Source organism: Myotis daubentonii, chromosome 4 (assembly GCF_963259705.1).
Source record: "Myotis daubentonii chromosome 4, mMyoDau2.1, whole genome shotgun sequence".
NCBI classification, from domain to species: domain Eukaryota; kingdom Metazoa; phylum Chordata; class Mammalia; order Chiroptera; family Vespertilionidae; genus Myotis; species Myotis daubentonii.
This window is the reverse complement of record NC_081843.1, coordinates 104604884-104623417: the sequence shown is the minus strand read 5'-3', so window position 1 is coordinate 104623417 and position 18534 is coordinate 104604884. Positions and strand designations below refer to the sequence as shown.

The window sequence follows — 18534 nt, the reverse complement described above, 5'->3', positions numbered from 1 at the left end:
TTTTCCTGTTACAAGATGCAATTTGGATCAAGTGTTTCATTTGATTATCAGGTCAATTTTTTCTTTTTTTTGATGGAATATGTCTTCTTTTCAAGCCTTTCATGACTTGGTGATTTTTAAAAGTGGAAGCAAGCATTTTGTGGACTGCCCCCTCAGTTTTGATTTGTATAATGGTTCCTCATAGTGAAATTGGTTAAAATTTTTGGCTGTAATATTATGGAAATCTTGCTGTGTCCTTCTCAGTGCACTGAATCAGGAGGTTTATACCAGCTCTTTGTCCCATAATAGTGAAGATACCTTCAACCAAGTGGTTAAAGTGAGATTGACCAGGTTTTTTACTATCAAGTCACAAGTTTTCCTCTTATAATAAATAAGTATTTTATAGGTGAATACTTTGAGAATATATAGATATCTTGGTCATCATCAAACTCTTACCCATAAACTTCAGCATTCATTTTGGCAGTTTACAGTAAGGAAGGGCAGCCCCTTCTGCCTCAATTGGTAATTCGTTCACTTATTTTTTATATTAGTTATTATTCATGGATTCTTAATTTATTCTGATACCATCATTATTAATTTCAGCAATCAACTTGCCCCAGAGCTCCTCCATATATCCTGTTTAAGCTGGTCCCTAGCTCCCTTTGACATGCCCTCCTCATTCTCTTAATGCGTCCTTAATTTCTGGAGCAACAATACCTTCCAGGTTTAACAGAGACTTTCATTACCTGGGCCCTAGAACCAGCTACTTTGATAAAAAATCTTGGTTTATTTCAGCGGAGAATGAGATTAGGAAATCGAGTCCTGTGTATTCAGTGTGTTCATTGCTTCTTTCTAGGCCCTCTAAACCAAGAGAGCTAGGAAATTAGGAAATCCATGAATATACTTGTACACACACATATCTGCACATCCTACTTTTAAAAAAATATATTTTTATTTCAGAGAGGAAGGGAGAGGGACAGAGAGATAGAAACATCAATGATGAGAGAATCATTGATCGGCTGCCTCCTGCACACCCCATACTAGGGATCAAGCCTACAAACCAAGCACATGCCCTGCCCGGGAATCAAACCATGACTTCAAGTTTCATAGGTTGATGCTCAGTCACTGAACCACACTGGCCAGGCTGCACATCCTACTTAAACACACAGTATGCCAGATAATATACTATAACATGAGAATCACAATGAGCATAATATGCAGTTCCAATCTACTAAAAAGTCTACATTTTTTTTTTACAAAAGATTATTTAAAAATCAGAACTTTAAAACAGTATTTTGGTTAAACTGCTGACCATTCTGAGTCATTATTCATACGTTATACTTTTACCAACCAATGCACTCTTTTAAAGACTTTAGTTATATACAAAATTGCAGTGAAAAGACAATTCATTGCCCAGTGCAATGAAACAATTAGGATAATAATGTATTGTTTATTATTGTTCCATTTAAAAATCACAAGCAATTAACATTTGTTCAAAAGGCACTGTGCCTTATCTCTTGTGCATGCTTTACTTCATTTAACCTTGGCAGTGACAGTATGGGGGAGGGAGTGTTTTGTGGCCATTTCACAGATGAGGAAACCCACCAGTGCTGGGAGTCATGGAGCTAGCAGGTCTACCACCTTCAAAGCCCTTGCGTTTTACCAATATCAGCTTTGCTTGTGGGACTGGCTTATTTCACCACTGGTAATGAAAGTTTCCTGCATGTCCATTAATACCAGCATCACAAAGAAAAGAAAATGATATAAACTTCTTTCCAATAACTTCATAGAATTCCAGCACATGAGAGTTGCATTAAAACTGCTTGAGGAACCGTTTCCAAATTACACAGCCCCAGAATTCTGGCATGTCCAAGGGGAGTTCTAGAACCTTGTTGAAGGAGACATCTGTGCCCTAACCCTCTCCCCTCCAAGGAGACCCTGGTCATCAGACATGTCTAAAAGCCAGGAGGGGAACTGGGCCTTGGTGGTTCAGCTCCGACAATAAAATAAATACTCCATTCAACATAAGAGTCACATGCTCCTTCTTTAAACCCTGAACACAGATGTAGGTAAATTGTAATTTTATGTAGCATCACTTATTCTAATGCTTTGCTATAGGTAGTTTTCCACACATATGTTCATAGTTATTTCATTAGAAAGAGGAAACAATGATTTTTTTAAGAGGGTTGATTTTTATGAGAATGTGATGGCTGAAAGCATCAACTAAATAATCAATGATTATTCCAACTGGGGCAGAACAGGACACCCCCAGACACTGAGGAAGTGCCCTTTAAATTATCTATCATTTGAAGAAGAGAAGTCAGATGGTGCCCTTGAAAGGAAGAGGAACTCACAGTGGGAGAAAGGGGCCAACTGTGAATCAAAGCAGGTGGTGACTCATAGCAAGTAGGGCAGCCAAGAGCCCTGTGGCCTGACCTTCGGATGCAATGCATCCCTGCACGGCCCTGATTAATACCTTTACGCACATCTGTCTTTACACCCTCGGACAGTGAGCTAATTGGGATGGAAAAGGAAAGCTTGAGGAAAATAAATTGCACCTACCTGGATCAGAGACAAATCATCAAGCTGTAACCTGAAGAGGTAGTTTCTGCAAAAGGTAAAAAGAGAGTTTTATTTTTCATAAGTCCAAAAAAATAACAGTTCATAAAAATCATAAGAACAAAGAAATAGAGAAAAAAACCACCGTCATGAATTTTGGTTTTCAAAGCCTCCTCCTGCTAAGAATGCATGTAGCACAGTTTTCCTTGGACCTCAGAGTTTAAAATGGAATTCAGTAATGCAACAAACACACATTTAAGATAGGTGAGAAAGTTAAGGTACAAGGTGTGTGTGTGCGCGTGTAGGAGACTCAGCTAAGTCTACATTACTATTGGCTCTCTTGATCTATGTGAAATGGACAAAAGGACATGGGCCTTGGATTCTGAAACTAAAGATGATAGAAAACCATTCCTCATGAGTCTTCATTCTTATAGGTCGCCTACATTGACTGGGTTTTATCATGAAAATGTGTCCAGGTTTTGAACTCAGCAGTGCTCTGAGTATTAGAGTGCTCTGTCTTGTTAGATGTAGTTAGTGGATCATAAGTTTAGAAGCAGAAACTTTATCCAGCATCAAGGGCTTGAAAGAGTCAGCCCTATCTTTCCAAGTGTGAAACAGGAAATCAGAGAGAAGGAAACTATCAGCTTTCAACTGTGAATGGGGAGAACAGTGAAATAAATATGCAATCAAGGCCAGCAGAGCATGAGACAGGGGGTTGGCTGGGGGCTGTATGTTTGGGTCACATTAGCTTTGCATTAGGCTTTGGACCCTAGTGCTGTGGCTTTTAGAAAGAACGGATGGGCCTCCCTGTGAGATGTCTCAGCCTCTAACTCAAATTGTGAAGAAACTGCATGCAGATGAGAAGCTGGAGTGCAGGAGCAGCACTCTGGGGATGAATGGAAGAGAAAGTCAGCCCAGGTGCAGACAATAAAGCCAGGAGAAATTGGCATATAGTAATGGAAAGCAGGCCCCAAGAATGCAGGATGGTGGGGAGGAGTCCCAGTGAAACTGAGGTTAAGTTATAATGGTTTGGTCCAAGGTTATATATATATATATATATATATATAAAACTATTTTCCAACACCAGTAAGAAAGTATTGTAGATTACTTTAACTATATGGGAAGGTAGGTAGATGTCAGAAGCAGACATGCTGTCCCAGTAGAAATAAGAAGTGACAGTCGAGTTAGGCCAAAGGCAAAACCTACAGGACCAAACGACGGGCTTACCGTGTGACTAGAGATGGGGAGGACAACGCAGTAGGGAAGCTGACATCCAATAGCATGGATGCACATACTGCTTGAGGAAGAAACAGGACTAAGATCCCTTTCAGGCTGGTCTCACGCATCCTAGGAATAGACCCCCGGGGCACTCATTTCTCACAATCTGTTCCCCTGCCATGGGGGCACTGCCATCGTGAACTCAGTGAAAATTGCCTCCTCCAACCACTACAATGGCCTCTTTGCCACATTCTTTGTGTCCCTCTAACTTAACCTCTGAAAATAACTCCAGGCACATTGATTTTCATTGATTTCAGAGAGGGAAAGAGAGAGAGAAACATCAATGATGAGAGAGAAGCATTGATTGGCTGCCTCCTGCTGGCACCAACTGGGGATAGAGCCCGCAACCCGGGCATGTGTCCTTGATGGGAATCGAACCTGGGACCCTGCAGTCCACAGGCCAACACTCTATCCGCTGAGCCAAACCGGCTCGGGCAAGAGTCTATTTTTATTTAGTCAGGCACCATGCAGAGGCAAGGCTTCCAACAGAAACGCCTCCCTGCAGGGAAAGGATGGTGAACTCAGTGCACGCGTGGAAGATTGCAGACCAGTTGCCTGGTAGGCACCCCTGGAGGCCAGCTTGCATTTGAAGAGCTTCCAAGATCTCACTGATGGTAAATAGAGACTAGCAGGACTCCTGTAAGAAACATTAGAAATCTATACACACAGAGAGAAAAGTCTTTCAGGTGCCGAATATACAAGTGGCACCAGAGGCAATCACTGGCCATCAGGCAGTACCAGGGCACCTGACCCTGAACCCCAGGCTGGTTTTCTAAGTGGCTTCTAAGTGGTTTTCTAAGTGGATGTAGGAAGCAGACAGTGGTCATTGTCCCTCTGTTACAGGAGATAGCATTGCCTAGCAGTTGAGAATATTTGTGCAAAAGCCAAAGCTCTACCACCATCCCTTAGGAAGGAAGCTGTAGTACTGTGTGCCTCAGTCTTCTCATCTGTAGAATGGAGCCAACAGTCAAAGCTGCCCCCTGGGGTGGTTGTGAGGTTTAAATCAAAGGAAAACACTTAGAATGGTGTCTGACACATTGTAAAAATGCAATTAATATAGCTACTGCTAGACAGTTTATAAATATATCAAAATTTCTAGGCACAATGAAATTCTCAGCATATTCTCCATGGCTGAATTTTTCAAGAAAAAAAAAAAAGACATTGTTTATCTTGTCTCAGTTCTGGGACCCAGTCATAACACTCTTTCCAACTCATTGGCTCTGTTAATATTCCCTGTAAAAGAAACCATTCACATGTTCAGTCAATGAATTACCTGAGGCCTTTGATGATATTACAAGGCCATCCACCCCTCTCTCTCTCTCTCTCTCTCCCCCTCTCTCTCCCTCTCTCTCTCTCACACACACACACATGCCCACAGTATTGTATCTATTACTGGAAACTTTTGAGAAAGGCAGCTCTCATACCCAAAGGAAGAGCAAAGCGTCCTTTGACGTCACTGAGGAAAGAGGATGGTAATGTCCCTGATGTTCTGCAAAGCTCTGGGCAGGCCAGCTGGAGAGAAGCATTCAAAGTCTTCTCTACTTGGAGAGAGGATTGGAGAAGGTACAGAGATCATTCTCCAAAACCCCTGGGTCCAGTTCTCAGGTGTTTTCTATAGGAGAAGCGCTACACTCTTAATATTTGAGTCTTCCCAAAATTCATGTTAAATATCCTAACCCCCAAAGGTGATGGTATTAGGACATAGGGCCTTTGAGAGGTGCATTATCACCCGCATAAAACAGACTCCAGAGATATTCCGAGCCCTGTCCACCATGTGAGGACTCAAAGCTAGAAGCTGGCCATCTGCCATCCAGAAGCAGGCCCTCACCAGAGCTCCCCATGCTGCTACCCTGATCTGGGAATTTCAGCCTCCAGATGTATGAGAAATGAATTACTGTTGTTTATAAGCTACTCCGTCTGTGGTATTTTGTTACAGTAGCTCGAATGGACTAAGACAGGAAGACACTGATTTATGATGACAATCATGCCACATCTCAGCCTACAGCTCCCAAGCGAACCTAACTCTGCTGACCATTCTTTTTCTGTCCCTCAGGTCCCCACTGTCTATAAAAGTACCACTCTCTACTCCCATACTTTACCAGTAATTTTAACTATTTGCTCTGCATTCACTAAACAGCTGAGAACTATGGTGCCCTCACAACTATCTCATCAGTAATAAATCAAGATGGTAGAGGCATTTAATAGGTGAATGGAAGGGGCAGAGAGGAGGAGTGTGCTTATTAGGAAAAATATCACAGTAATAATGAGATACTATCACTGCCAGTACCACCTCTACCACCACCTTAATGAAGAAAAGCACCAGAAATTTGAACTTTTTCTTTGATATCTCCTGGATTATAAGATGCAAATTGGTAATTTTTTTTAACTCTTCCTCAATTATTTTTTTAACCTAATAAAAACCAATGAATCCAAGAATTCCAGGGCTGGATTGTCATCAGAGAGAATACACCCTTCATTTGTAGATGGAGAAACTTATCCAAATTAAGCTGTGCAGTATGATATATCCAAGATTATTAGGACTGAGAGAAAATCCTAGGGTTAGAAATAAGGCACACACCCCAGTGTCCCTTGTCCCATTGTGCTATGTGGCCTCACCAGTCATCCAATGTCCACTTCCTAATTTCACTGGCACTAAACACACACACACACACACACACACACACACACACACACCGATACACACAGTAATAGTTCGTACAGTACAATTATTTCATGCCTTTATTGTTTAGTCACCTATACATTTACAAATAATTTTGAGATGATTCAAGGCATAGCACTGCTTGCTAATGATAAGCTTTTGATTCTCTAGGTCATTGATTCTCACCTCTGGGACTGTGATCTCACTGTGACATATGTGTCTGCTCATTAAGAGAATATAAATCCTGGTTGACTAGATGGTGCTTCCTTTCACCCTCCTATTTCTCACATTCTTCCTGACATTGCCTACCCATACTTATTTTAAGAGTACCCAAGTTTCTTCATTTATGAAATGAAAGACTATGTAATATTTAAGTAACACAAATTCCTACAAGTCCGTGACCATTTTCAGATGTATGAAATGACCATTAGAGTTAGGTGACCATATGACCATCTAACGAAAGACTTCAAAAGACTTATCATGGTATGTTTTGATAAATTCCTGGGAAATGCTTTTCAAGTTTTTATCATTTGCAAATGAGGACTGTATTTCAACATAATCTTAACTAAAATCTCAGCATATAAATATGAAAGATAATTCTTTACTAGTAAAAATGTATTCAACAAGTAGTTACCTATAACATTTGTTAATCATAAAGTCAGTTGATTACACTGACTGGAAAGTTTTGAAAGTGGAATTAATAGATCCGTAAGCTTGCAGAGCCTCAATATGTATTTAAGGTCTATTTTTATGTTGGTTGGTTGGTTACATTTTTGTTGCTCTGTCTTTATTTGTTTAATTTTGGAGACAAAGAATTGGTAGATGTTTTCAATACTTGTTTAATACATGACTGTGGTCTACACAAACCCCAAGGAAGCAATTTAATGCCTTGCTGGACCTTTCCATATTAGAAATATGTAATATTACACATTTCAGTATTCACTTTATCCATCATAATTTTCAGTGATTTAAAAAATATTCTAAAAGATGAAATAAAAGTGAAACATTTGTGGAATTCCCTAGTCTCGCTGGAATCTAAGAATCTGACAAAACACCAGGGTGTATTCTACTATTCTCAAACCTCTTTCCTCAAACTATTTGGCTCCAAGTCCAAGTGCGTTTCTGCTGTTGGAAAAATTCCAATCCAGCTAGCAAGATGAGGGACCCAAAATCTCCCCAGACAGCTTGATCTGTTAGAGTTGAGGTCAACGACCTACAAAGCTAAAGGTTACAAAAAGAAAGAAAATCTTCTAAAGGGAATAAAAAATTGATATTACCAGACGTGGGGCCACTCACACAGTAAAGGAAGATCTACGGTGCCCTGCGAGTGGCTATTCTCCAGGGCATTACCAAAGAGGCAACCTCTTTATCTTGCTATTGTGAGCTCACGGAGGAGGCAAAACCACATATGTGAGGTTCACGGGAAAGGCTACCAACCTTTCCAACATGAAGGAGTAATGCTGCTGGCTCCCCGCCAACAGGGAACGCTAACCAAATGTTTCACACCGGGTCAGTTTCTCTTGCAGGGCAATGCTTTGAGCAACCCAAAGCATGTAAGTGGTCTCATTAATCTTCATAACACCCTTAGATGTAAATAGGGAGTGAGGAGGAATATTAGCATTCTTTAGGGAGAAAGGCTGTGGTGCACAAGGTTAGGAGATTAGATCCTCAGAGTGTATTAGCTGTACAGCTTAGGGGAGCTGCTCTCTATTTCCATCCCCTCCCCACCCCCTCTCATTACAGAAGTGCAAAGCAAGGGTTTACTAAGCTGCAAAGGTCCACTTTAATGGCTATGGTAAACAAAACTATGAGCTTTTCTCCCCTTGGTAGGGATCTAATTTTTTTTTTTTATGTTCTGGAATAACATTTGACACTGCCCATCCCAATGTAATAAATATTACTATTAGGAGAGCTAATACAGGGGTAATACACAGATCCAATAGACTGAATAATTCAAATCACAAAGCCATTCAATTTGGCAGATGCGAGCTGACAGTTTTGAAGCCCGTTCATCTCTTACTCACTAGACATCTGAGTGCACTGCCTCCCTCTTCACTGGGGTTTATTTCTTATTGACTGTAGGACTGAATAACTCATTCCTGTGTCCCCTCACTTCCCCCAGGGGCCTATTAGCAACAAATCACTAAGCACAACAATATATTCTCTGTGGGAGGAGTATGGGCTTTAGTAGGAGAAGTTCAACTGTGTCCTCGTGTAAAGTAATAAAATTCAACTGGCATTAAAGAAAAGGTTGAGCCATCATGAGCATATTAACTAAATGACTCATTTTATCTAGAGACACCATAAAACTTAACTCTGACCTCCATTAATTATGAAAGACACAGGTGTTTTAAAATGACATTCTCTTAGAATAACTCAATTGGTCTCTGATGAATACAGCTATAAAATCAAAGAAAAAGTTCCAAGTTCTTATGGAACAGGTAGGTGAGAGGCTCTCCTAAGGAAAAGGAGCAGAATATCAAGTACTCAAGACAGTTGTGCATTTTGCACAAAGCGAAAATGGAGACAAACAGCAAGTAAATCTTTAAGAAAATGTTTTAAACAATGATAATAAAAACATGTCGAGGTTTAGACCTCGGTTGATCATGAAATAATCTGAAGACAAAACGCACACTGTCTAAAACCTGTGACCACTGAGGTAACTCTGCTGAAAAGCTAGCCTCACCTGGAACCGTGCCAGCTTGCCCCCCCGAGATTTCTTTTTATTTCTAGATTCCATTCTAACTGGCACCAATTGCCAACAGGCACAGAGCTTAAAGCACCCGCAAGATGCCCAAATTTTCAATACCACTGACAGACTTGTGCATTAAAATCTAAGTCTGACTTTGCAGCTACAGAAAAGTAGTAACTATATCCTTTTATCCTTTAAAACACAAAAGTGTTTTATAAAAATTGTTTAAATGCAAATATTTATTATGTCAATCATATCCATAGCTTTAAAATACATAAAGATTCAATTCCACCATGTAACCATCTTCCCTAGTTCACCCACCTATTTATAATTGCTATTCCTAAGACTTTCATTATGCCGGTTGACTTGAAACAACTTCCAGAAGCCTTTATCTATTCTGTGGTTATAATATTTCCAAAATTATCTCTTTCACATACGTTTTCCACAAGTTTGGGGGAGCTTGATTAAATTTTAAAATTGGCAAACTATCCCATATATATAGCACAATATTTAAATAGTTGGATCCCATTTAGATCATGGCTTTGAATGCTGATTTTTTTTCTTTTTAATATGGAGACAAATTTATAATATGGTCATATGTTATGAGCTACATCCTCAGGCCAACTTTTTCCTACCCTCCTGAAAAATAATAAATATGTGTACTTTGGGCAATAAAATTTTAAAAACAATTTTGATTTTATTATCGTTGTTGTTACCATATGTGTTCAGTAACCACTTTCCCAGAATTTAATTGGCTTAGTTCATTCTTTATTTCATTCCCTAAAAGCCTACTTCAAATCCTTTATAAGTCCTGTTTATTAGAAATAAGTTTCAAAGAATACATCAAAACCAAGATCAAACAGTCTTAATAGCACTCTGATATATTTCAATACCAAGATTAAAAGTCACAGAAGTACATGGATAGCCTCTTGGTATTTGACAAATAGAATGAAAAACAAAGATGGACTTTTTAGTGGCAAGCTACAATTAAGACCAATGCTTCTAGCAAATTTCAGAGATATAAAATCAGAAAAACCTTTTACCTTAAGCAAATTTAGTGATATAGCTATTAATCAATATTGTTAATCACACTGATAGTTTAAATTTTACTATGCTCTAAAGCAGGGGTCCTCAAACTACGGCCCGCGGGCCACATGCAGCCTGCCAAAAACATTTATCCGGCCCGCCGGGTGTTTTTGCCGCCGCTGTGTGCATAGGAATTTGTTCATAGTTTTTTTTTAAACTATAGTCCGGCCCTCCAACAGTCTGAGGGACAGTGAACTGGCCCCCTGTTTAAAAAGTTTGAGGACCCCTGCTCTAAATGTTACTTGCAAATCTCTAAGTGCTTTGAGGATTATAGATGATGACTTACGATGACTTACTATTCTAAATTTAACTGGTGACTTTTGCTTTGTGTATGTCCACTGGGTATTTGATTTATTCCTTTCCATTTTTGAGTTAATAGAGATCATTTTTCATTTTAAAAAATACCAAGTGAATTACCCTATGATTCTTTTAACTTCTGTTTTCCTAGAAATAGTCACTGCTCAAATTATCTCTATATGCAATTATTTTTCTGGGTTATCTTCCGAATTAGCAAAATCTGAGGGTTTTTTTTTATGTTTCTTCAAATAATCAAAGATTTACAACTCATTCCTCATTTGGTCAAGCCCAGCTGATGCCATCACAAGCCACACTCCCAAATCTCACCTTTGGCTCTTGCCCTCAGCTACCCCATTATATTCACCACCAGTCACTGTCAAACCCATCTCTGAAACAGGTCTCAAATCCAACTTCTCCTCTCCATTTGCACTATCACTAAGTTTAAGTTCTCTCTACTGTCACCTGATCCACAGCCCCCAACTGCTATCCCTACCTCCAAAATTCTCCAAACTCTAGCACATTCTGCATACAGTATGGCAAAAATATCTCCCCAAAGCAAATCTGAGCTTGAAAATAGATAGACCTAGACAATCTCCTGAGCAACTAATGACTCTGGGAGAGGTTCTCAAATTTGCCACGCCAGCAGATCAACACGAGCTGCTTGTAAAGGAGATTCCAACATTACTTCAGGAAAGTCTAATTCTAATAAACTGAAGAGAGGCCTGGGCATCTGCTTTCTTGAAAGGCCTCTCAAATAACTCTCATGAAGGCTGGAATTGGAACCATGGGTCTAGAGGATTAAGTCCAAACTCCTCCATAATCTGTCCTCACCTAAAGCTCTTGCCTCACCTATAGTAAGTTCCCCCTCAGCCACCAACAGGTCACACTTCATCATGATCTGGGACTCTCCCTGTGGTTTGGTCCTCCTGGAAGGAAGACTATCCCACCTGCCAGACTCCTTATATATCTCCAATGCCCAATGGGTAGAGCCATTCTCAGTGCACCCTTTTCACCCACAAGGTTCCATCATGCTCCTTCACTCTTGATGTTTCCGGGGCCCTGAACTCAGGCCTCCCTGGGAGAATTTAATTGCTTGTGTTGACCCACTCACTAGTCCAGGAGTCAGCAAACTTTTCTTTAAGGATCTGAGAGCAAAGATTTTACCTTTGTGGTCTCACTGGCAAGTACTCATCTCTGCAGCTAAAGCTCTAAAGCAGCCATAGGTAAGATACAAATAAATAGGTGTGGCTGTGTTCCAATAAGACTTTATTTATAAAGACAGGAGGCCAACTTGGGCCTTAGCTTGCCAACCCTTGTGCCAGGCTATCAAGTCTTCAACCTTTTTTCCTAATGCCTAAGATACTTTCTGACATAAAGTAGGCTCAATAAATATTTGATGAATGAAGAGTCATGAAAGAAGAACAAACGAACTACTAAATTCTGATGGACGCCACGTGGGACCCACGAGGAGAAAAACTCTCAACTCAAATATTGTATCTCGTATCTTGCATACACACTCAAAGTAAAGAGTCAGATTTATTTTGATCACACTCTTGTGTTAACTCAATCATGTAATTTGGAAAATGGAAGACTATCGATTTAACTACAGAAATGACTAGAGCTCGGCTTATCAGCTCTCTAGATCCAGCAGGGAAGGAAGGACTGAGATTATTTTGTTTTTCACAACAGCGAAAGGAACATGGTTAGAAGTCTTTCCCACAAGAGTGTCTATAGACCACCTGTTTGTTAGAAGCGCACACTCCAGGACCCCCTTCCAGCACTGAATCAGAGGGGATGGGGCTAGGGAGCAGAGATAGCTGAATTTTGAGTAAATGCCCCTGATGATACTTACTTAGGTACACTGTTTGGCCAATATTGCACAAAATTTAACAAAGCCAGAAGAAAAAGAGTGGGCTTTTTAACCCAGATTAATCAAATGGGCCTACTGGAAGAAAGGGGAGAGCCGTGGGAGGAGGAGAAAGATAAGTAGAGAGAATCTTAAGAGAAAAACACACACCAATGAATTGAGTGCCAACAGGGAGAAGGAAAGGACAGAGAGAAAATATTTAAACCATAGAGTATAGGTTTAAAGCAATTCCAGGTGGGCAGGGGTGAAAATGCAGACCAAGAATGAAAAGCCCTGCCCTTCTTTTCATCACCACCTGCTTTTCCTAAGTTGTAATTAATGTAAATACAACATAAACATCACTGTTACCTGGGATTTCTTTGCACGATGGGGTTCTGCTGCTTTTTGGATTCACTCCTAATTGCTGATTTCAATCTATTCAGCAGAGTTTCCTTTAATGTACACACTTGACTAAAATAGAGCCCTTGGGAAATAGAAGTTGTGGCTACTAGAGGCAGAAATCTCATAAAAATCTCCAGTTTCCTTTTAATTACCTGCTGCTTCCAACAAATTAGTCCTAAGCTAAAACTTTAAAATGAAAAGAGGAATTATAACGACCAAAAGGAGAAAATTATATTAGTCATTTTTTTAAAAAAAATATGACTTCTCTATGAATCTAAAATATAGAGTCCTTTGTTTAGAACCAGTGACAAAGCCATCTTGAAAGAAGGAACTCATTCAAATTAAATAGAAGCCTGCCCATTCATTCCATGTCATCTTATGGGAATAGACACTTTGAATATTTAAAGCAAACGCAGCCCCAGCACAACAGAAGTAATTTATCTTTCCTTTTAATCTTTAGTTTGGTAGATTCAAACCATGAGCAAAACAAATGGTTCAAATTAATACAAAAAAAATTATTTTTTTTCAAAACCACTTTGTTGTGACAGTTAAGGAATACCAAGCTCGGCCTTGGAAGCACTAAGGTTTTAGTTTTAGTTTTAGATAATCAACATGCTGCTTAAGAATCTATACTATTTGTACAAACATATATACAGAAATACCTTCCAATACATGGAAATAATCCATTAATCACAATAGTAAGTTCTATGCGAGATGCACTGTGGGCTGGAACTCACATCGGGTCAGGTGTGCAAGAAGACTCCCTTTTTCTTGATATCCTTATAATGCTCCCATTTTGTGATGCAATTTTAATAAAATTAAAAATGTCCAATGACAAAAATTATTGTATTTTTCTTCAATTATGATGATTACCTGACCCAAGTTTTGGGTGCACGGGCTTCCATCCCACCACTTTAATCATAAGCAAGTGGTTGGGTCTCCTGGATTCCCAGGGGACTGTGTGAGAGCTCACAGGTGAGTGCAAGCCTTTCTATGCCCTTCAATTTATATGTTTATCTGACACTGACCTTGTCAGAGATAATGAAGATACCCAGAAATAAAGTTATAGCAACAAAATAACTCAAAAAACAAACCAGGAAAAGATGAAATCAACCCCTATTATCTTTGATGAGAATCTCTTTTCCTTACTGCTGTATGACTTTATGCTTTATAAAAATATGGATGATTTGTGAACACCCCGTACTGTGTGCAGCCTAAGATAGTCACCTTTTGGAATAATATTTAAATTCAGCACAGAATCTCCTGCCATCTTTATAATGAACCTGAAACACTAGAAATCATCAGATTCATTTGGAGAACTGAATCACCCTCCCATACATTTGTTGTTACAGTTCTAAATGCAGGAAACTTACATTTGTGTCAACTTTATGACCTATTAGTACTGTAATTATTTCCATAATTATCTATTCAAATTTCTCTAAACCACAGCATATTCTTTCATTCTGGAATTTCATTATGTTTGTTTTATCAACATATCATGGGAGCTGCTTTTAGTAGATTTTTGGACAAAATATATAAAAATCTGTCAGAAAATATAATCCCCTAATATAAACAAATAGAATCAAATACTGCTGGACAATAAAAAGATTAACTGTGATTATTTCTGAACTTGTTTTTTCTTTATGCTTTACTGCATTTTCCATATTTTCTACAATAAAAATGCCTGAGTCACATCATTTAAAACACCAACATTATTAATTTTTAAAAAGGCTTGGGTAAATAGGCTATGAATATCAATGCTTTTAAAATATTATGAAAGATAATGTGCTCCTTGAAAATGGTAGAGTTAGGGATCCTTCCAGAAATGTATGAGTTCAGATGCAAGGACCTTCTGGCATTACACAACACAAATCGCCCAAGGAAAGGTTTTTGTTTCGCTGCACAATGAAGTTCTTTTGGCAAAGAGCACAAAGAATCTTGAACAGAGTTTAATTTCAGGAAGATAAAGTGTGACTGGTATGAAGTGAAGCCATACAATAAACAATTTTACAATGCCTAGTGCTAATGGAAAAACAAAAACTCTCATTGTATTTTTCTATCCATCATATATTTAAATCATTACAGATTTCTACAATATACACCTGCTACCTAAACTTTTTTTGTTAGGTCAAAGCCCTCCCAAACAGGAATCTGAGGGCTGGATTATTTTTAAAGTTTTAAAATTGGCTCACACTCCTTCCCACACATTCTGAGCCTAATCCCAGCAAGTCTTCTAGGTAAAATTCCTATTCTTACTCAGTGATATCGGCCAAAATATATATGCACATGCATGTCAGACCCCATAGATAGCCACAGAGCTACCCACCTCTGCGTGCCTGTTATTGTGACAATCACTTTTCATGGATTATTTCATTTAATTCTCACAACAGCTGAAAGGAATAGAAATATTATATCAATTTTAAAGATGAGAAAATTAGACTCTGAAATGGGCTCAAGGTCACACAGCTAAGCAAGTCCAGGCTATCCTTTCTTTTGTTTATGGAGTGTCTACAATGTGCTATGCACTGTACTAGAATAGAAAATGCAGCCATGTCCTAGGATTGCTTATCTGAAATTCAAATTTAACTGCATATCCTGGACTTTTATGTGCTAAGTTTGGACATCCTATTGCTCCTGGTCACCATGTCATACTGCATACTAGGTTGACTCAGTGACTAGTCCAGTCCCTCCTGGTGTGGCTGGGCTGTGGCTGTAGTGAGAAGAGGTAGATGAAGACTTCCAGGAACACTAGCACAGATATTTCTCAGGGCACTGGGAGGAAGACCTCCGGGAACATTGGGATGAAGATCTTCAGAGATGCTTGGATGCTGACCTCCAGGACACTGAGATGGAAACCTCCATGGTCACTAGGATTGAGACATTCAAGGATAGGTGTCCCTTGGGAACAATTCCCGGGAACTGTTTCTAGCCTAGAGGGACCATGAGATATCTGTTCTAAGTTCCATTTTGCTCAGTGGCTTCTCGCATTCATTAGAACATTATGAGCCATTGACCAAATGTCAACCTCTGGCAAAGTATATGCATACGTGTGGTACAACCTATTCAATCTCCAGAATTGATGGAGTTGATGGAGTGTCAAGCTCACAAGAAAACCTTTTCTAAAGTTCTTTAGAGTTGAATGAGGTATTTTGAGCCAGCTACACCAGTTGAGGTCATATTTGCACCTGCTGTCCCAGAAGAGGGCCTGTTTCCCTTGTGGCTAAGGGAAAGAGCTTATCTTCCATTGGGTTAGTTTTGAGGCTTAGGGGCTGCCACTAGCTTGTGTCCTTGCCAAAATGTAGGTATCTGGAATGAATCTGCTTCAAGGCCATACCGCTTTTCCCTTGTTTCCTCCAGGTGCGGAGGGGTGCACATACAAATCAAATCCTGGAAATATATACATTGAAACAACAGACATCTCTGAGTTTTTACCGGGATGAGAAATTGCTATATTCTAGAGCAGTGGTTCTCAACCTTCTGGCCCTTTAAATACAATTCCTCATGTTGTGACCCAACCATAAAATTATTTTCATTGCTACTTCATAACTGTAATGTTGTTATTATTATGAGTCGTAATATAAATATCTGATATGCAGGATGGTCTTAGGCAACCCCTGTGAAAGGGTCGTTCGACCGCCAAAGGGATTGCGACCCACAGGTTGAGAATCGCTGTTCTAGGGACACACAAGATAGACACATCCTCATTCCATTGGTAAGTCACTATCTGATCACAAGGGGTGGAGGACACTGGACAAGAAATAATGCATTAAGTGAACTAATGAAGGCAGATGACAGATGTCATCTAACAGGAATTCTAATAAGACCACACAGAGCAAGGAGTGTAACAGGTCAGGCCAGATCAAGAAGCCTGGAGCCAGATCTTTACTCCAAGTTCACCAAGTAGATAACTTGAGGTGGGTTGGATGGGCAGCTAATATTCCAGAAAAGTAACCAAATCCCAGAGGCAAGAAAGAGAACTTTTTACTTTTTGGGTGACATAAATAATTGCACATGCCTGTACTAGAAGAGAATGAGGGAAAAAAAAGTGATTTGGGACCACAAGGCAGAGTGTCTAGCGCACCACACCAAAGAGTCAAGGTTTATCCAGTGGGAGCTATTGGAAGCAGATATTTTAAAAGATGACATTGGCCATGGTATGTAGAAGGAAGAGAAAATCTGGAGGCCAGCAAATCAGTTAAAAATCTCTGCAATAAAGAGCTCAGGCTTCCAGTGATGAATTCCATGGAAATCAGCATCAGAAATCCACGAAGTATTAGCAATGGCTGGAGTAAGCAAAAGCACACCAAGTGAGCCCATCCAGTCCGTATTCACTGTCTATGCACAAACATAAAGAAATGCAGGTGACATGTTCAGTGTCAGGAATTAAACCCACTTCTGTCTATTAATTTAAAGTTCGAACCATACGTCTTAATGTCTTCAAGTATTGGGTGGATGTACAAGGGTTCCTTAAGATCTGACAGCAAAAACAACAATGTCATATGTCCAATGTTTATCTATAGTGCCCAGAACTTAAGTCAGATTTAGCTTCACTCAGGTCTATGTGGAAACTGAACAACCTCTCTCACTGTGAAAGGTATGTTTTATAATCTAGTAAATTTGGGCAAAAGAGATGAGCACTTCAGTGTCCAAAGTACTTTGCTTAGATTCCAGAAGAGTCCAAACCTACAAATTACCTCTTTCTTCAAGCTCAATGTCACTTTTCCTAAAAGATGCTTACAGTGTTTTTTAAATACATCATCCTCAAAATACTCTGACAAGAATAGACGTTTTGAATGCTCGGATTATGTCTGTTTTCTAAGGAAATCATGCTAAGTTTGAGGGGAAAACTCAAGATTTGTGCTGACTGTCTGTGTTCTAGTGGCCTTGATGTCAAACTGGAATGTCAAATGTTGACCTGAATATAGGAACTTGTGCACCTTAAGAGATATAAAGAGTAACAACTTCCTTGAATTCCCAGTCGGCGGTTAAATAGCCTCATCATGGTCACACAAAAAGGTAACATGGGCCAGAGTGGACATTATGGTCTCTTGATCTCTACAGTTTTACTGAGGAATCTAGTGAGAAGTTGAGAACATGCTTTCTGGAGCCTACCTGCCTGGGGGGTCTAAAACCTGGGTCCATCTATCATCAGATATAATAAACATGCCCCGAGCAACGTATTTATCCACTTCCTACCTCAATTTCCTCATTTCTAAAATACGGATGTTGAACATACTTACAATACCTACCTCTCAGGATTCATGGGAGGAAAAAGTGAATGAATTCATGTTAGAACAGTTCCTGGCACATGGGGAGGGCCCAATGAACACTTGCTGTAAAAAGCAGGAGTGATCCTACTATTAGTAGACTGCTTTATGACACTCACACTGTATTTCATACATAGAAGAATTATTACTTAGCACTCATCACCTCTGGCAGAGCAGCTCACGTGTAACTAGCACAGATGTAAAATGAAGTCCGGAAATATGTGTGGTGGCAAAACGTTAGATCTCTCACCTTGCTCCTACAACAAGTTCTTTCTGTCCTGGGTCAAATGTTAACTGCGAGAAATCCACAGCATTCTTCGCTCTGAACTCCCGTAACCAGGGGCCAATTTCTAAACAGGAAAAATAAATAAATGAAAAGGTAAAAATGAATGATTTTTCTTTTGGGGACCACAGAGAGTGCACTTCAGGTAGCAAACATTACATTTCAGAGAGGATGTAAAGGTCCCCC

General features: G+C 39.6%; 1 protein-coding gene across 3 annotated transcripts in view; it reads right to left on the bottom strand.

Moving 5' to 3' along the window:
- SEMA5A (semaphorin 5A) overlaps nt 1-18534 on the bottom strand; it is a 397867-nt gene that overhangs the window by 181760 nt on the left and 197573 nt on the right. For all 3 annotated transcript variants that reach the window (XM_059694805.1, XM_059694804.1, XM_059694806.1), the window contains 2 exons: nt 18316-18415; nt 2542-2587 (listed from right to left, as the gene is read on the bottom strand). In XM_059694805.1, coding sequence (XP_059550788.1) covers nt 2542-2587; nt 18316-18415 — 146 coding nt within the window. The remainder of the gene's footprint in view (nt 1-2541; nt 2588-18315; nt 18416-18534) is intronic.